General features: G+C 40.0%; 1 protein-coding gene and 1 long non-coding RNA gene across 3 annotated transcripts in view; one reads left to right on the top strand and one right to left on the bottom strand.

Moving 5' to 3' along the window:
- The window catches only part of LOC139042653 (uncharacterized), a 44,072-nt gene that overhangs the window by 3,684 nt on the left and 20,517 nt on the right, over positions 1-19,871 (bottom strand). The gene's annotated exons all lie outside the window — the stretch shown is intronic.
- Positions 1-19,871, top strand: part of ADGRG2 (adhesion G protein-coupled receptor G2) — a 114,056-nt gene that overhangs the window by 77,490 nt on the left and 16,695 nt on the right. For both annotated transcript variants that reach the window (XM_014847893.3, XM_070502030.1), the window contains 11 exons: positions 836-889; positions 3,904-3,959; positions 4,830-4,885; positions 7,393-7,432; positions 7,905-7,942; positions 9,209-9,303; positions 9,840-9,906; positions 15,296-15,687; positions 18,192-18,363; positions 18,565-18,721; positions 19,612-19,755. In XM_014847893.3, coding sequence (XP_014703379.2) covers positions 836-889; positions 3,904-3,959; positions 4,830-4,885; positions 7,393-7,432; positions 7,905-7,942; positions 9,209-9,303; positions 9,840-9,906; positions 15,296-15,687; positions 18,192-18,363; positions 18,565-18,721; positions 19,612-19,755 — 1,271 coding nt within the window. The remainder of the gene's footprint in view (positions 1-835; positions 890-3,903; positions 3,960-4,829; positions 4,886-7,392; positions 7,433-7,904; positions 7,943-9,208; positions 9,304-9,839; positions 9,907-15,295; positions 15,688-18,191; positions 18,364-18,564; positions 18,722-19,611; positions 19,756-19,871) is intronic.

The raw sequence follows: 19,871 nt of genomic DNA, 5'->3' as shown, positions 1-19,871 counted from the left end.
AAAGGATGAAATTAATGAAGGAAAGATTCTTAGAGGAGTAAACCTTGAACTCTTTTCAAATCAAAGAAGAGATGTACTTCTCCTTTCACCAAAAGAGAAAGTGCTTCTCAGGTTAATATGTATAAAGTTTTCTGTTCTGACATGGCTTATTTCACCTCCCATTCATCACTGCCTCCTTTGTGTACACCTGTGAGGTCTGTGGTCCTGGATATCACTCCACTTTGCCCTCCTTATAACTTTTTATTTACTGGCTAGTATCACTCACTAGATTGTAAGCTCATTGAGGGCAGGGTCTGTATCTGGAAACTCCCAAAGCTTGCAGCATATGGTAGGTTCTTAGCAAATATTTTTTGAATTTTGTAGTCTTTGCCCATGTGAAATGATATCATGACATTGATATTTCATACATACATTTGCATAAGGAGTTAAGATCAGCATCAGAGTGTTCATGGATTCCCCTACCCAGGAAAGGAAGGAGGAGCTATGAGTAAGGGCTATTCCATTTAAAGTCTTGATATGTATTCATACTGTTCTGTTTATATTGGACAGGAGAGGGTTTAATTAGAAATGGGACATAGAAATTTTAGGGAGGAGTAGGGGATCAGACACTGACATACTAAAGAATAGTAAGAAATCAAGTTCCATAGCTAACCAACTGAGAAATGAAAACTCTCTCATTCCTTTAGTCTTTGTGGAATTCATCCAGCCAATTATATCCAACTTATAATATTTTTGGTCCACATTTGATGCCTAAATTTATGAATTCTCTTGACAATGTAGTATATAAGTGTAGGTGTTGATATGCTTAACTGGCTGGGTTGTATTTTCTTTGCAGGAGTCAAACCTCAGAGAAATATCTGCAATTTGTCATCTATTTGCAATGACTCAGGTTAGTTCTTGTGTACATTACACATTGTCAGATAAATTAGCTCCATAGAGAAAAATGGTTTCTTTTTCTCCTGTTGAGTATATGATATGTGCCTCTCTGATCTGCCTCTTTTCATACCACCTGGCTACTAAGAATCTCGAATGAAAACAAAAGCAAATTTTAGATCTGGCTTCCCATTGCCTAGTGAGATGATGGATTAGCTTCCTTAATATGAAAACACGAAGTTTTACACCAAATATTTTTCACCATGGCTGTAAATGTACATCTAATACTCAGAGTCGATTCACAAACATAATTAATAATGAACTTAATTATTGAAAGCTACTTCTTGTATATAAATCCCTCAGGCTTTTCCATAGGACCTTAAGTAGTATAGCTTAGAAACAGGATGTTGTCTTTTGCTAAAAATAAAACAAACCACTCTACTAGAGTGTTGAAAATCTCGTGTACACCTAGTTTAATTGGATGCTAATTCCAGGAGTGCCCATAGTGTATTTTGCCATCTCTAACTAAGACTGTCCACTATTTTTTAAAATTGAGATGGAAATCTCTTGAGAACATGCTATTTTTGAAATGGGAATATTTTCCCTTCTGCCATGGGCCAGAAGGAATGGAACACCACTCTTCTCACGTTGGTTTGGCTCTCTGGGCTCCCTTCCTTGTTAAAACCAATGAAAGCAGACATGAAAAACAGAAAAACATGGTGTGGCAGGTCAGAACTGGATCATGGGAAGAGAGAAGAGGAAGGTAACAAAGTATTTTATAACGTTAAAGTCTTAGTATGACTCCATTCATATTAAAGAAAAACCCAATCATTATAGGAATGTTTTCCTTTTATTCTGTTACTTTTAGCAGTTTAATAATTTGAAAAACATAGGAAACAATTATAGGTAAAATAAGTTAAGGTTGGATAGTTTAGAAAACAAGAAGACTTTCTATTGAAAGAATGTTCCACAAATATTTTCTATTTCTGTGCATGTGAAATTTACTTATATGAGCTTTCTGCTGATAGTATGCTCCAGGTAGAATATAGCAGGAAAATATTAGCTAGTGTTGATTAAAGAGAAAAAACTTGTTGGATACATTTTACTTTCATATATTGTGGAACTCTCTTATTTCCTCCTCCTTCCTCTCTTACCCTTCTCTTTACTGAATTCTCCATAATTTCATTATTTTTATGCTTCATCTATGTTTTGGACTGGTGACTAATGTCTAGTTGAGTGTTGTGTCTACATGATGTTTGATAACTGTTTGAAAATTGAACACTTACTCAAAAGAAACTGGTCATCTTGAATAACAGATGCCAGGAAGCTGGTTGGAGTAATGTTTTCCCCAATTAAGTGACTGAATTGACCATTTGTTTTAGTGTCTGGTGAAAACAACCTCATCAGGGGACCAACTCTTTTGGCAGCAGAAATTCCACAATATCCTGCCAGCAACTAGAAACCTTCACTTCTTGCAGGTTCCAATCTGGGTTCATTAAGGGAAATGGAGGCTAGTGAAGAAACTGGGAGCTGACATGGCAGAGTTAGGCTGAGGGTCAAAAGCTGGTGGCTTCCTGGTTTCTCTGCTACCACTGTGCCCCCAGCATATTTATAAAGCCCAGCATGTGCTCAACAAGACTGAAGGATGAACTTGGAGAATGGAGGAGTGAGGGAGAGAAATTGTGGGTGTCAGTGCACACACACACATGCACTAAGTTTTTAAAAGCTAAGATTTTTTTCAAAAATGGATAAGTAATTCTATGCATATATCAAGTATGTTTACTTTTAATAATTATGTACTGCATTAATTGAAATTTCAGTATCAATATGCAGAAGTTGAGGTTTCCAGTAAAAAGTTGCTGAAATAGATAAATCATGTTAGTCACTGGTCTGGTGGCTTTGTTTGGCCATTTTAAGTAGAAGTGGACCATTGGGTATTTGGCTATGGGAATCAGTTGTACTTTGGGGTGCGATTAAAGAAGATGAGATGAGGAGGCCTTCAACTCTCCAGCTCAGGAGTTGGCAAACTACTGCCCATAGTCAAATATAGCCTGCCACCTGTTTTTGTAAATAAAGTTTTATTGGAACACAGCCATGCCAATTCATTTACGTATTGGCTGCTTTCGTGCTACAACTGCAAAGTTGAGTAGTTTCAACAGAGACCACATGGCCCACAAAACCTCAAATATTTACTATCTGATCTTTTACAAAAAAAGTTGGCTGACCTCTGCTCTAGTTTATATGACATCTTTGCCTTCTGCTCAAGAGGCCACTTTTTTGTCTCTGTAGATTAAGAAGTGCACACAATATATTTCTGTTAAGGAGTCTCTATTTTGTTTGTTTTCAGGTAGTCAAAGCCCCTCCGAGGGCGCCCTGCAGGAAATAGGTTGACAGAAGCTGAGTTCAATATTTCCCAAAGTGAGCATTTTAAGAATAGGGTTTTCTGGCATTTCTGGGATGAAAGTCACAATGAGTTGTTCAACTGAAGAACAGATTTGCCCTGCGCACTATTCGGGTTTCAAAGCAACATCTCATTTGTTCCTAGGGAAGATACTGCATTGTTTAAAAAGAAACAAACAAAAATACCAGCAAGGAATAAATGGACTTTCATAAGGCTGCTAAACTGCTGAGAAACACTTTTTCCCTCTCTCCCTATCTATGTAACTGCAACTGTAACAACTAGAAGAGATTTTTTTTTTTAGACGTTAACATTAGAGCCACAGTTCCCCCAGTTAGCATCTTTAAGGGAAACAAAGTTCTGATGAGAAGCATGTAGGGATAAAATTTCTTGACAAGGGGACAAGTTTTCTTTCTTTCCACATCCCCACATAAAATTTATAGTTCATATTTTCTGAAAATTATATTGGTAAGCATTGAGTAACTTTCTGATAGAAAAGAGAGTAAATATGAATAATAAAGAATTTGATAAAACTCTTTATAAAGTAATTTAATAATCTTTTTCTGTGTTGTGTTAATCCTCAAGCTCTAAGGATGCAAGTCTCAAATGTCTTTTTGAAAATTTATTTTTAGCATTTTTTAGAGGTGAGATAATGTTTCAATATGATGAAGAAAGCAATGTTACTGAGGTAGGTTTTAAAGATTTTCTAAATTGCAATCTTAAAAAGTGAATTCTCATGTATTTAAAGATTTGTTTAAGGTTCAGATTATTCATGATATTTGGCATATTTATTTTTATGACCAAATTTAAATAAAATATGTGCTGTTAAATCAGCTTTGTCAAGAGGGCTAGACTTCGTAATCATCATGGTATTTTGTTAATTATATTTTAGTTTTCACTAGGTTTGCTGTTGAATAAGAATGTTTATATGATACCATTCTATTACCTGTCAAAACTTAAAATTATATTAGAAACCTCTGGCAATAAGAAACTTCAAGCAATACATTTAATCTAAAAGTAATCTTCTGAATCTGATCGTGTTCACCCCATGGGGGATTCAGATACAGTAGCATCAGCCTTCCCATAACCTAGATGGGTTCAGAGGATCCCAGCTAACCATGGTTGGTTCATTCTGTGAATATTTCCTGAGCACCTACTATGTGCCAAGCAGTGAGCTAGGTGCTAGAAATGCAGTGATGGCTGCTATCAAGTTTACATTTTTGCATTGGGATCCTTTACTTAAGTTGGGGACCTTTCATGTAGAGAGCTTTTAATGGTGTTCTTTTGGGGGAACCCTTGGAATAACGAAAGAGAGACATTAGCACATCAGATTTGCTGATTCAGAATGTTTTTTAAAGAAAACCTAAAAACAAAAACTGGCTCAGTCAATATGGATTTGACCATTTGCTAGACAATATTCTGTGCAGTTAGGATTCACAGTCTTTGGGTTGTAGTTCTTTGGGTGGCCAAGAAAACTGAAGAACAACTTCTCGTTAGAGAGTGTAATAAATCAAAACAATATTTGTTGTATTCTTAATGATTTTATTGCTTTTAACAGAATCAAAATATGGCTAATGGCACCTTAACTGGAGTCCTGTCTCTAAGTGAATTGAAGTGAGTAATCTGCTGTTTGATTGAAAACTTAAGACATTAGCTGTGGAAAGATACTTGTTGAGCTATCTTTACTTTTGGAAACTGAAACTAGGAAAGAAACAGACCGAAAGGTTATAAGGAATTGGTTCTTGAGTTCTTTGCAAACTAGCCATAGTCACCTGTCATCAACTAATATAATAGCCCCATGGAGCTGTTCTCTTTGATGCTATGAAATTATGTAAGAGCTCCATTTGAATTGGTATTTGAGTTTTAATGATTTTTGGTAGCCAGCAAGGTTGAAAGAAAAGTTCAAGGTAGGACTCCATTTATACCATTTGTTCATGTTTTCATGAAGCATCAGTGATTCAAAAGTCAGAGAGAGGTCTTTGTTAAGTAGACCTCGGCTTACAAGTACAAGCACAGACAACGAGAAATGCCTTATGAATAAATGCTCCCAGTTAGACAATAGGTCAAAATATTGGCCAGCTTGTTGATCTAGGCTAGGAGACAGTCTTACCCTCACTGTCACTGGGAGGGGAAACTTCATGTCTTTGCCCTCATGCAGGGAAGCAGCCTCAGAGATAAATTCATCTACTCTCAACCTTGCCTCTACCTCTCAAATGAGATTTTTGCAAACTTTTGAACCAAATCCAAAAGCCCTGGGGAGTATCCCTGATGACACTGAAGAGAAAAACCTTTCCCAGGTAAAAACAAAACTCTTCTTAAGGGTCATCCTCTCAGTTAGCATTTTGACCTGCCTGCTCCTGATGATTCAGCGATGCCTAAGTGGAGAGGAACACCATGATTCCACCTGGTGGATATCGGACATCTCTAGGGCTCTTCTGAGTTTACAGTGGCAAAAAGTTTAGTGAGAACTGGTATGGGCAGGGGTATTGTTCATGTCTTTTATGTCTTTCTTTGACCTCTTGATGAAAATCTAACTTTTCTAACTATTCAAAGTATATATGTGAAATAAAAGGCAGAAGATATCAATGTCCTAGAAGGATTTTAAACTTTAGATGGACAAATAATAGTGATAAGAAACATTTTTTAAGCTCACAACTGTATGAATAGAACATAACTTAGAGTGCTTGTAAGTAATTCATCTTAATTACGAGATTTGAAATATAGATGAGGTCTTTTCAAACCACCAAGCATTTGTTGAGCACCTACTATGTGCTGGGCCTTGGGGATACAAATGAGGATGAACTCTCTGAGATGGAAAACTGGGTCTAGAGCAGTGCTTATCAACCCTGACTGCATATTAAAATCACCTGGGAAGCTTTTAAAAATCCTGATGCCCAGGCACATTCCATAACAATTAAATCAGTATTTGGGGGCTGAGACACAGGCATTGGTATTTTTGAATGCTTCCTGGGTGGTTCTAGCATGAGGCCAATTTTGAGGATCAGGAGTCTAGATTCCGGTAGGAAAAATGCAGGATGCAAACAAATGATAACAATACAGCATGATCCCTACAATGAAGATGACATGTACAGGGTACCAAAAGGTGTTCTAAGCATCTGCATATAGAGCAGGCGGAGTGGATGGACCTGACTTGAGGGGCCAGGGAAATCCCCAGAAAGAAGGTGACCTCTGAGCACAGTTATAGAGGAGTGGCTCCTGCCAGCTCAGAAAACTAGCTGACTACTATTGCCACAGTCCTTCTCTTCTTCCCTCCAGACCTTCCGTGAAGCCACCTAGAACTAGTGCCCATTCCTTGGAGCAGGGTTTCTCAGCCTCAGTACTATTGACATCTTGGGCCTAATAGTTCTTTGTTATGTGGGGCTGTGCTGTGCATTGTAGGATTTGTAACAGATCCCTGGCCCGTACCCACGAGATGCCAGTAGCACCCTGCCCCCAATTGTGACAATCGAAAATGTCTCCAGATATTTCCAGATGTCCCCTTGGAGGCAATCACCCCCAGTTAAGAACCACTGCCTTAGATTGAATTCTTTAAGTAGATTTCTTTCATCCTAACTCCATGTGAAGCTCTGCCATATTGAAGAAATCAAAGTGTTGTTGGAGTGGCATTGGAGGAGAGGAATAAGGGAAATTCCTAAAGAGGAGTCTTGAGGAGGGGAAGGCAGGGCTGGAGAGTGAGGAGGGCAGGTGGCATCAGTTGGAGAGGGAATGAGGAAGAAATCAGAGGCACAGGGCCCCCAGGGTGAGTAGCTGGTCCCTCTCAGAAATTTTGCCTGGGGCCAGCTCTTCTTCCTCTGGCCCTCTGCCAGAAGAAGCTGCCTGGGGGTTGCAGCAGCCTAATGAATAACAAAATTGTTCAACCATAATTTCTATTTTGCTCTTAGCCAGAACAATATAGCTTCTGTCTGGTTAGTTTCTCTTGTCATATAAATAATTTATTTTTCCCACATAAGAATCTCTTATTATAAGCCGTGTTTCTTCAAAGTGAGTACTGCAAGCAATAAATATTATATGCTTAATTTAATTGCTAAAAATCTAACTCGTTTTAAATTTAACATCACTAATGATCTCCTTCATGTCAATTTCTCTCTTTTTGTTAACAGACGATCAGAACTCAACAAAACCCTGCAAGCCCTAAGTGAGGTAATCATAGTACATCCTGTACCTTGTTTATAATTATTGTTATTGTTTGGGAGAAAGCATGGAGTTCTGCATTCCTGAGGAGATATGTATTCAAATTCCCTTAAATCTGTAGTGTAGAAGAGTGAATGGACTAGCTCCGTTATGCCAAAAATCAGAAGTAGGCGCAATGGATGGATGTTACAAGGGGATAGATTTTTCTTTATATAAAACCAAAAGTTTCTTAAAACAAGGGCTCCAAGAGAATGAGCCCTTCTGTGGTGGATGAGTTCCCTGACACTGGAGGTATCCAAACAGAGCTCGTATGGCCTGAATAGCTTTGATTATACATAGGGAATCGGGTACGAATGTGAATTGAATGGTCCCTAGGGGTTCTTATGGTTCTAAGATTCTCTGATGCTGTGATTGGTCTTGGGTCATCTTGTCTGACGTTTTCAACTGTCAAAGTAACATACATATATGTTTTTTGTTTCAGACTTATTTTATAGTGTGTGCTACAGCAGAGGCTCAAAGGTCAGTCATTTTTAATACTTTTATAAATATCATTTTTCCCTACTCATGAGAAATAAAGTATTGAAGAGTCTTAGGTTGCAAATTCAAAGGCATTCCTCCAAAATAAATACATATTAATGACATTTTGGATATATATGTTTTTATTCTTCCAAACACTGATCACTCTTGTCACATCCATCTTCTCACTTCTCTATGAAGCAGAGCAGTGGGTGGTGTCAAGCCCATTTGCCTCTAGTTCTATGAGGCTAAGGATCATCAGTGTCCTTAGCCCCAGTGACCACCAACATGACCAAGAAATGGCTTGCAGCGATCCAGTCAGGGTGAAGGCCAGACAGAGAAGAAAGAACATAATATGGAGCTTGGGAGAAGAAGGCGAGAGAGGAAAGGAAGAGATTGGAAAAAAAGAGAAAAGAAGAAACTAAAAAGTGCATGCAGGGGTAAATCAGAGATTACCCTCCAGTTATTTGAGTTTGTACAGATTATCATTTTAAATTGTGTCCATTGGCTGTCCTGGCTGCATAAGCCAAGGACTATAGGTCAATAATCTCACTATCTGAATTCTGAGCATTCCATGAGAGAAAAAATTCTAGAAAATGATGCTTTCTACTCATCAAACTATTTGTTGGTACAAATAATGGCAAGTCTTCCATGAAATTGTAGATCAAATCCCTATCCACCATATATATTTAGTTCATTTCTCTTCCACTTTTCATTATTTGCAACATAACATTTTTTCACCTAAACCAAGACTAAAGTAAAAAAGAAACAGAATGTCTTAAATTCCTAGTTATGTGATAATTTAGATAGAATTTCCAGAGAGATTTTGGATTTCAAAGACCTTGATGTTGATCTAGGCTGGTATGTGAAAGGGCTCTCATGATGGAAACTCAAATGCCTACAGACATCAGGCAAGTAGCCAGCTGGGGGTAGGACTCTAGATGTCAAGATGCTTGTCTTTGCGACCAAGTTTCATCCCTGCCTGTTCATTGTGTGGGCAGGCAAAACGAATCAGCAGCTCTGTGTGATCAGAGGGTCTCTGGTTTGCAACCTCTGTGAATGTAAACCTCTATGAATGTCTCATTGTAGAAAGTCTTTTGGGTAAAGTTCAGACCCTGGTAGGTGGGTGTTTACAAGCTTATCTGGGTGACTTTGCAAATTAGCAGTGTCAATGTCCCCTTTCCTCACTCTAAGTTTGAAAAAACAATTAGAAATATGTAAGTAGCTTTCCAATTAAGTAACATTCTGGTTTTATATTTCTTTTTACAGCACATTAAATTGTACATTCACAGTAAAACTGAATAAGGCAGTGAACATATGTGCTGCAATGGTTGCTTTGAAAAAAGTAAACATTCGGCCAATGGGTAAGTTGTCTCTATCTTTATTGCTATGTTCATTTTCACATGACTTCGATGTGTTCTTTTTAAAATTGAAAGTATAATTAATAAATTTATGTGTGTTACAGCTTTCTGTTTTGACTCTTGTCCTTGGGCAGTTTTTAGGGAGCTCTAAAAGCTGATTTTCCCTGCTTTCTTAACAAACTTTCAGTATAACATGATAAAATAAACCCTGTTGAGAGGGAGAATTCTATTTGGAGTGTTTGATCGATTGCTGCTGGAATATTTTTACTTCTGAATTCCTCTTAGGAGTTGCTGGAGAGCAATTGATATTGCGTGCATATAACCCCCCCAAAATTATTCACTCAATGTTTTTGAGCACCAACTATGTATATGTAATTGTCAATATAATGGCATCCAATTTATTTTATCATCTGTGTTAGACAAATGCTCTTTAAAATGCAGTCAGTGTACGATCTGTGATACTTGATGGATCTGAGCTTCTGCCTTGCCTTCTTCCTGACCATGCGTTTTCTTCTTTCTTTACTTTTTGTTTCCTCCAGAACAGTGCTGCTGTTCCGTCAGGACACCCTGCCCTTCCTCCCCGGAAGAGTTAGAAAAACTGCAGTGGTATGTAGCAAAGATGCTGACCCTTTTCCTAAAAAATAATAACAATGATAACACTTAATTGCCACGCTGGCTAAGGAATCTTGGGATTTTGACCATGAAGAAGGGGCTTGTAATTTTAGGGAAAATGCACACTTTTCTGTTGTATGAAGTTTCCATTTACACCATTGCCTTAAACCAATGGTTTGCAGTCTTGGTTGGACGTTAGAATCACCTGGGGAGCATTGAAAATATTCTGATTCCCCACAGCCTCACCAACTGAATGTGGCATCATACTTTTAAATTTTTCCAGTGTGGTAGATGAGAAATGGTATCTCAGTATTATTTTAATTTGCACTTCTCTTATTAAGACTGTTTAAATGGTTTTTTCCCCATATGTTTGGGGGCCATTTTTGTATCTTTTTTGTGAATTGTGTGTTCATGTCTTCTTCCCATTTTTTTTTTACTGGATATTTGATCAATTTTTAAGAATCCTTTATATATTGTGGATATTAGCCCTTTGTCTGTGGTATATGTTGCAAATATTTTCTCCCAGCTTGTCCGCTCTCTTTTGACTTTGTTTATGATGTTTTTGTCATGCAAATTAAAAATTTTATGTAGTTAAATTTACCAGCCTTTTGTTTTAAACTGCTTGTAGATTTAGAGTCACAGTTAGAAAGCTCTTCCCCACACCCAGGTTAAAAGGAATTCACCCTGGTCTTTCTAGTACTTGTATTGTTTCTTCTTTTTTTTTTTTTTTTTTTTTTACATTAGATCCACTTGAAGTTTATTTTTGTGTGTGGTATGAGGTATGGATCTAATTTAATCTTTTCCCAGATGTCTACCCAGTGGTCCTGGCACCATTTATTAAAAAGCCCATCTTTTCCCCAGTGATTTGAGGTGCCACTTTTGTCATATGCTAAATTTTGATATCTATTTGGGTCTAATTCCATACATTAGATGTTAACATTGGGGGCAGCTGGGTGAGGGGTATACAGAACTCTCTGTATTATTTTTGCAATGTTTCTGTAAGCCTAAAATTAGTTCAAATTAAAAATTTTTTGCAAGTCTTGATTTCCAGTCTCCACCCTCAGCAATTCTGATTTAATTGGTCCAGGCACAGCCTAGGCATTCAGGGCTTTAAAAGCCCTCTTGGTGATTCTAATGTGCAATCCAAGTTGAGAATCACTGCCTTGAACTCACCACCTCACTGGAGGGAAGCTAGGAGATGGATGCTTCAAAATAGCAGATGACTCCAAAAGTCACGGATAATGTGATCACATGTATACAAAAATATACGTGGAAAAAACCAGGAAGTGAATGAACGAAAATGCTCATGAGGGTTCCCAGGGATTGGCCTGCCTGCTGGCATTATGGGTGATATTTTCTTGTTTACTTTTTCTTTGCAGCATTTTCTATACTTTTCTACAGTCAGAAAAAATGTATTTAAAAAAAGGACATACATTTTTTCAATGTGAAGCTTCTCAAATGGGAACAGAAGGCTAAGTGTTTGCTGTCTGCCCTGCGTGGACTACATTTCTGGGATATATTAAAACATTGGGCCTCGAGGAATAGCTAAAGGTCTTTAGTTAAGGATGTGTATCATTTTCTGTAATAAAAAGTAAAGAGTGTTTGAGTTTTAAGGTTAACATGCCCCCTTAAGCTGGAGGGTTGAGCCCGATTTGGGAGGTGGAATTTCTGGAAGTACCAGGATTGGATGAGGAGACTATGGCTCTTTTGAGGGAGCCCCACTGACCTCTGATGGCTGCCCATTCAGAAAGCTGTTAGGAAGAAGGACATAAAAAGACAGCAAAATGTGAACTTGATGTCTGTAGGGCTCAATTATTAACTAGCTGTATATCCAGGTGTGAGAGCAGGTGCTTCTTTACCTTTTGAAGTCTAAGTTCTTCCTCTGTAAAATGAGGAAGTGGACTAAATCAGCACTTCTCAACAGTCACTGCAAATATCAATCACTGAGGATCTTGTTAAAATGCAGATTATGGGGGCCGCCCAGTGGGGTAGTGGTTGGGTTCTCACGCTCTGCTTTGGCAGCCCAGGGTTTGCTGGTTCAGATCCTGGGTGGGGACCTGCACACTGCTTATCAAGCCATGCTGTGGCAGCATCACATAGAAGAACTAGAAGGACTTACAGCTAGGATAAACAACTATGTACTGGGGCTTTGGGGAGAAAGAAAAGAGGAAGATTGGTAACAGGTGTTAGCTCAGGGAGCATCTTCCTCACCAAAAACAAAAAAAAATGCAGATTCTGATCTGGTAGGTCTGGGGCAGGGCCTGAGAGTCTGCATTTCTTTTTTTTAAGTTTTTAAAATTATTTTTTATCTTTTTATTGTTTTGAGGAAGATTAGCCTTGAGCTAACATCCGCCACCAACCCTCCTCTTTTTGCTGAGGAGGACTGGCCCTGAGATCACATCTGTACCCATCTTCCTCTACTTTATATGTAGGATGCCTGCTACAGCATGGCTTGATAAACGGTACTAGGTCCATGCCTGGGACTGGGCCAGCGAACCCTGGGCTGCTGAAGTGGAGCACACAGGCTGGCCCCGAGAGTCTGCATTTCTAACAGGCTCCCAAGTGAAGCTAGTGCTGCTGGTTCATGGACTCCACTTTGAGTAGCAGGGGTCTAAACCATAGAGCAGTGGTTCTCAGTCCAGGCTGTACGTTGGAATCATCTGAGGAGTTTTAAAAACATCGATGCCTACCTCCCACCCTCAGAGATGGTGATGTCATTGGTCTGGGGTGCAGCCCAGGCTTCCAGACTTTTACAAACTCCTGGGTGGGGTGATTCTAATGTACAGCCAAATTTGAAAACCATTAGGCTAGAATTAGATGATGGCTCAGGGTCTTTCTGATACATTGGTTCTTAAGATTGGCTATACATTACAAACACCCGGGGCGCTTTTAAAACATACTGATGTGTCAAAGTGGCCTTCTGGAGTGTTGGAAACACTCTATATTTTGATCTTGGTAGTGATGATATAGGTGTATACATAAAAATTCTTTGAGCTTTAAATATAAGATTAATACACTTTACAGTATATAGGCTACATACCTCAATAAAGAAGCACAGTAAAATGAATATTGATGCCTGCACACACTCCAGAGATTCCGGTTCAGTTGGCTTGGGGTGGGAGCCCCAGCACTCATGCTAAAGTGCTCCCTGTTTCTAATTACTGCTGGCATTGCCCACCACTGTTCTTCCGCTCCCTGTGTCCTCACCCAGTGGATGGAGCGCTCCGACTAGCAGAAGTGACAAGAGCAATACAGGGCAACCTCTTTATGGTTGAGCCCAGTGAATGGGAGCTCCATGCTAGGGGGTCTGGCTGCTGCAGGCCCCCAGATAAGTGGAAGGAAATTTAATTTACACCTTGAAAAGCACCTTTGCCACAGATGGGTTGCCACAGTATACAGGTTAGGGAACAGAGGCTCCGAGAAGTTGGGTGGATTGCCCAGAGGAGTAGTGAGAGTTGGAGTGCCAGCCAAGGCTTCTTGACTCATCATCTTTCTCACTGTCTGGCACCGTTTTGTCCACACTGCTGCTCTGAACCTTGGGCTGTGCAGAGAGGCCTCCAGCCAGATGGGACTGCTGGCATTTCTTTTTATGGGTGTGACTTGCCTCAGGTTCCTCAACCTACTATTCTTCCCTCCTCTCACCCAAGAGAAGCTCCAAGAACACATTCTCGTTGGTGTTCTAAGTCGCCATCTAAAAATGGATCCATCAGAGGGTTCCCTGGGTGATAATTTGTTGCTCCCTCTAGTTGCTCCTCCCCCCACCCCAAGACTGGTGGATCTTGTGCCAGATAGTAGATGAGTTCTTCTTAACCTTCCGTGCCATGAAAATACATGAGCCTGGGAACCCCACCCTAAGACCAACTGAATCAGACACAGAAGAGTAGGCCACAGAAATCTCTCTATATTTTGTAAAGTCCTCTGGGAAATTCTCATGCACAGCCAAGGTTGAGAACCACTGGGCTAAAGCAACATTGAGGGCATAGCTGATTTACAAGTTGGGTACCAGCCCTTTGGCCCCAGCTTGATTCATTTTTTTCATTCAACGCTTCTTGGTCACTTACTATGTGCCAGTTACTACAGTGACAGGCTACAGCAATATAAAGTTGATTCCAACAGATTCTTACGCTCATCAGTGAGTTGTTTCACACAATTTTACTGTACTGTTAAGTTCAAGTTCTTCTTGAAGCAAAATTCAATCAATTAAAGACAAAAAATTGGCAGTGTGATTTACCTTTCCCAGCCAATATCACACTGCATGTGAATGAGCTAAATTTGAAGTTTCATGGAAAGGAAAAGTTTATTTGTGACCCACCAAGACTAGCATGAGAATTTGCTGAGATTAAACATTCCAGGGACCGGCCCGGTGGCGCAGTGGTTAAGTGTGCACATTCCACTTCTTGGCGGCCCAGGGTTCACTGGTTCAGATCCCAGGTGTCGACATGGCACCACTTGGCAGAAGCCATGCTGTGGTAGGCATCCCATGAATAAAGTAGAGGAAGATGGGCATGGATGTTAGCTCAGGGCCAGTCTTCCTCAGCAAAAAGAGGAGGATTGGCAGTAGTTAGCTCAGGGCTAATCGTCCTCAAAAAAAAAAAAAAGATTCCATTATACAAATCAATAGTAATGATTTTTACACATTTTTCTAATGTGAGTCAATATGCAGAAGATTGTAATTGTAATTGACAGAATTATGTACTTTGGTTGCAAAAACTATAAGAAAAATTTGAAGAACGTTTTATTGTTACCGGTAAATTTAGAACAATTTATGCCATACCCTCAGTGAATCTGTTATGGACAGACATAATTTTGAAATGGATATGTTTTAGCTTCAGACTCAAATCAGTTTTAAAAATGATGAGCCAGTTTTGTCAATGTGGATTTGAATATTAAAGGAAAATAATATTTTGGTATTTAATTCAGTTTTTAGAAAACTTTAAGTATGTTCGGAACAGTTTGGGCATGTGATTCTACTTTTTGGAGAATAAGTTTTGTAAAATCTAAAATATGGAAACCACTAGTTGGGGCACAGGGCATTTAACAGCTCCTCTCCCCCTGAAGCACATAGAAGTGTCACAAGATCCCCTGAATTGAGTGATAAGTGATAAATGATAGAGACCCAGAACAGCAGTGAACCAGAAGTGGGCATTCATAAAAGAGCATCCCTCCTGGCTAATTCCTCTCCCAAGGACGAGGTGGTGGAAGTGGGAAGGGGCAGGGGGCCAGGGGCAGGTGCACAGAGGGTGTGCAGTGGCAGAGGCTGGGACTGGCAGGTCCTTGATGGAGCCACGTCACTTGGTGGTATCAGATGGTTGTCAGAGGAGGAGATTCGCCTCTCTGTAGCTCATTTGTGTCTCACGTGCATCTCTCTGATTCTTTCCTTTAGTGACCTGCAGGATCCCATTGTGTGTCTTGCTAGTCATCCACACGGCCCACCATTTTATTCTTCCAGCAATTCCATCCCAGTCGCTCCTCAGGCCACCATTCTTTCCCAGGTCTCCAGTACCTTCTCTTTTGCCGAACCTCTAGATCAACCACCTGTTACCCAGAGCCCTCCTTCTCCAACAGGAGTGATTCACCTTCCTTCTCCCCAGCCTTCAACTCCTATAGCTTCCAGCGCTGCCACTGATATGCCCCTCCAATCTGGAACTCTCTCTTCCCCTATCCCCCAAACTGATCTTTCCCACACCCTGCCACCTGTGAAGTCCTCACTTCCGTCTCCCACCACGTCTGCCCCTGTGAATGTCATCACGACCAGCACACCTCCTGACAAGACAGGTAAATATGAGGAGCCAAGCTGCTCCAACGTCTGTGGTAATTCTGGCTACCTGAAATGCAGCTGCCAACCTGCCAAATCAAGATATCTATAATAAGACCATGTTGAGCCTTTATGATGTCTGGCTGATTTCGAGAGCTTTCCTTCAGGCTTTCAGAGAACATAGATATGGCTGAGTTTGATTGTTTTGACCAAGAGAGTGGAGAAATAGCTCTGAGGCAAGCAGAGATCTCATTTTATCGAGATGAGTTATTTTATAGGTTTCTTTCGCCTACAAAAGGTTTTTGGGTCACTGTTTTCAACATTCTGAAGAGAAAGCTTTTGAACTATTAAACACAGTAGCTCCATTTAGACAGAAGACAAAAGAAAAAATTGTTCTTGAAAATCAGTCAGTCACAGAGTGGCAGAGTTGGGACTGAGCCAAGGTAGCCGCGAGGAGGGGAGAAAGACTCAGAAGGCCTAGGCATGGGTCTGCACAGGCCCTCACAGCCAGCTTGATCAGGGGTAAGCCATTTAGCTCCTCCTGACTCAGCCTGCTCTGCTTAAAGATGGAAATAATCACACTACTGCACTAGGTTGAGAATGACAGTGTACGTGAGAATGCCATGGAAACTGCAAAGGGCTCCCCGGACCCAGAGTAGGCTTAGGGTAAAGAGATAGAGGAGGGAAAGAAGCAGAGAGAATTCTGGATACTCTCAATTTCAACTCGGTAAATAAGAAGCAGGTCTTCCTCTAGGATTTGGAGGGTAGGAGGCAAAACCAAATTCTTGGTGACGGGAGATTGGAGCTTAGTCTATGGTCCCTGCCTCCTCCACCACAGTGGATTTGGAGCATCTGTCAAATGACTTGATAGTTCTTCGAATTTGCACTTCTCTCTCTTAAATAATTTTCAAAATAAATATGGACATTTTAGACCAAATGAAAAAATCATTGAGGCTGTAGTCAAGAGGAGGTTCAAAGGCTGATGAAGTATAAAGTAAAATTTAAGTCATTGGCCTGGGCCTAAAATGCCCACCTTTCCAAAGCTATTCCCACTGACCCTCAGAATCAACCTAACAGACTACACAGAAAGGCCAGCAAAGTGGCCTCCTGTGTCAGTGCTTCTACTCCCAGGACTTGGGTTTCAGCCAATGAGACAACAGAAGCAAAGTGACATAGGCATAAAAGATGTGTTGGGGTATTACCTGCTAGCTAAAAAGTAGATATAACAACGATTCCACAAGAGAGGAATGATGAAATATGATATGTCACCTCAACACAATGACTATTACACAGCCCTGCCTAAGAAAAGCTAAACAGAAACTTGGGGGCATTTTTCAAGTCTTGAGTGAAGTGAAGATAGCAAAATAATAAATAGTTTGCACACCATTTTTATAACAGTTTTTATAATACGTGGATAAAGATTAAAAGGGAATATGCAAAATAAATAGGATGTTAGGAGGTGGAATTAAGAGAACATTTTGTTGTTGGACAGGTTTATATCATTGTTTACCAATTAAAAACACTATTAAAAATCAGGCTTACAGCTGGTAGTCCAGCTATTAATTTCATAATATTCTCTTTTCCACAAAAGAGCTTCTAGTGACCCACACAAAATCCTATACATATGATAGAAATTAAATAGTCACATGTCGCTTAACAGGGACAAGTTCTGAGAAATATTAGGCGATTTTGTCATTGTGCAAACATCATAGAGTGTACTTACAGAAATCTAGATGGTATCGCTTACTACACACCTAGGCTATATGGTACTCTTCTTATGGGACCACCGTCACATATGCGGTCCATTGTTGACCGAAATGTTGTTATGCAGTACATGACTGTACAAGTATACTTGTGCTTATATGAATATACCCTAAATACACTGATGTGCTTTTGCATTTATTTTAAGTTAGGTTTCTTGAAGTATAATTTATATACAGTAAAATTCAGAATGAAATTTTTACAGTTCTGTGAGGTTGGATAAACACCCACAATCACATAACCACTATCATGATATATAACATTTCCACTATCCCCAAAGTTGCCTTGTGTCTCTTTGTTGTCACCTCCTACCCACTACCCCCAGCCCCTGGCTACCACTGATCTGTTTTGTTTCCCTATAGTTTCAATTTTTCTAGAATGTCACATGAAGAGAATCATACAACATGTGGCCTTTCTAGTCTGTCTTCTTTTACTTAACATAACACATTGGAGAATTGGAGATCCATCCATGCTGTTGCGTGTATCAGTAGCTCATTCCCTTTTATTACTGAAAAATGTCCATTGTGTGGATGGACCAGAGTTTATCAATTCTCCAGCTGATGGTCATTTAGGTTGTTTCCAGTTTGGGACTATTATGAAAAAGGCCACTATAAACATTCATAAACAAATCTTAAGACATGTTTTCATTTCCCTGGAGCAAACATCTAGGGGTGGGTTTGCCAGGTCACAGAGTCTATGTATGTTTCTTTGTTAGTGATTTTTCCATTATGTGTTCATAAAGTGATTTGGCTCTCTGTTATAGAAATTGTTCACAACAGCAGTATCAGTGTTTCTGATCTTGAGAACCAAGTGTCCCAGATGGAGAAGGCTCTGTCCTTAGGCAGCTTGGAGCCTAACCTTGCAGAAGAAATGATAAACCAAGTCAGCAAACTCCTTCGTTCCCCGCCCGCCTTGCTGGCCCCTCTGGCCCAAAGGTATGACTTAGCAAACACACATGGTCATGAGAGGGGACCCTCTAATGATAACGATGCTTCTTACATGATTAATTATAGCCAAGTATTTTTCTCCCATGTATGAGGTTCATAATGATTTGTTAAGTTGCTACTCTATATTCCTCTTAGAATGGGGAGAACAAAGTGGGAGTGCTGAATGTGAACTGCCACTTATCTTTACAGATTGCTGAAAGTAGTGGATGACATTGGCTTACAGCTGAATTTTTCAACCAAGACCATAAGTTTAACCTCCCCTTCTTTGGCTCTGGCCGTGATAAGAGTGAATGCCAGTAATTTCGACACTACTACCTTTGCTGCCCAAGACCCTGAAAATCTTCAGGTACCTCCTAATTTATTGTGGAAAAAGCCTTTTCTTGTATATGACTGTAGTCCCTGTGCACTTCATGATTGAGGCGATTACTGCTTATAGTCAGGGGTGATGTTCAAAATATTTAACATCTAGAACAATGAGGCAGCACAGAATCAAAAAGAGGACATTGGTCTTGGCTGGAGCAGGATCTCAGAGGTCCTTGTTGCTCCCAGTGTTAACCCTTTAGCAGCTGGATTGTGGAAGTTTCGGGTGGGGGTGAAATGGGGGAGGTGTCCAGCGGAGGGGTCTAGGCAGTTGGGAGAGAGCAGGAACATCAGCTACTCATCAACTCACTTCAGTATTTTAACAAGCGTTATGACTACCCTGGTGTGACTAGTGGGACTGAATATCAATCCCACTTCTAGTGTTTTCTATCCAACTCTTAGAGGAATTGGGGGCTGGAAATGCCCAAGTAAAACCAAGTCTTGCCTTTTAATTTAATTTTTATAGTCTTCCCTTTACAAGTCTAGTGCATGTGGTTCTATGAAGACTTTGCCCTAACAGGTCACCAAATTGATGTGTCTGCTGCTGTGGTCTCTGGGCTCTGCAGTTATCCTGCACTTTTTCTTTTTTTCCCCAGCTTTATTGAGATACAATTGACATGTAATATCCTGCACTTTCTGACTGTTTCTGTGTATCCTTAATATGTTTCCCTTCCTGCTCTCAGGCCTCATCTCCCTATTCCACGTCCTCTCTAGTTTCACAGCAATCAGAGAAATGGAAGAAGAACTGATTTTACACAGAGACACCACAGATAAATGCCCTTACAAAGGATCCTCCAGCTTAATTAGTTGTAGTGTTTTCCATCTCTTCATTGCACTGACCCCAGACAATTTTATTATCTTTTACTTGATTTTCAGGTTTCTCTGGAAACTCAGGCTCCTGAGAATAGTATTGGCGTTATTACTCTGCCTTCATCCCTGATGAGTAATTTACCAGCTAATGATGTGGAGCTGGCTTCCAGGGTTCAGTTCAACTTTTTTGAAACACCTGCCCTGTTTCAGGTAAAGTTGCCATGAACTGCTTTTGGTTCGGGTTTTATTTGTGGGTGGGGGCATTTTGTTTCTTTTAGTTCTCACATATTCTTAAGTGTGCTATAAGTCAAATGAATTGCTGAAAA

The sequence above is a fragment of the Equus asinus genome, chromosome X (genome assembly GCF_041296235.1).
Source record: "Equus asinus isolate D_3611 breed Donkey chromosome X, EquAss-T2T_v2, whole genome shotgun sequence".
Lineage (NCBI taxonomy): Eukaryota > Metazoa > Chordata > Mammalia > Perissodactyla > Equidae > Equus > Equus asinus.
This window is presented reverse-complemented; position numbering and strand designations above follow the sequence as displayed.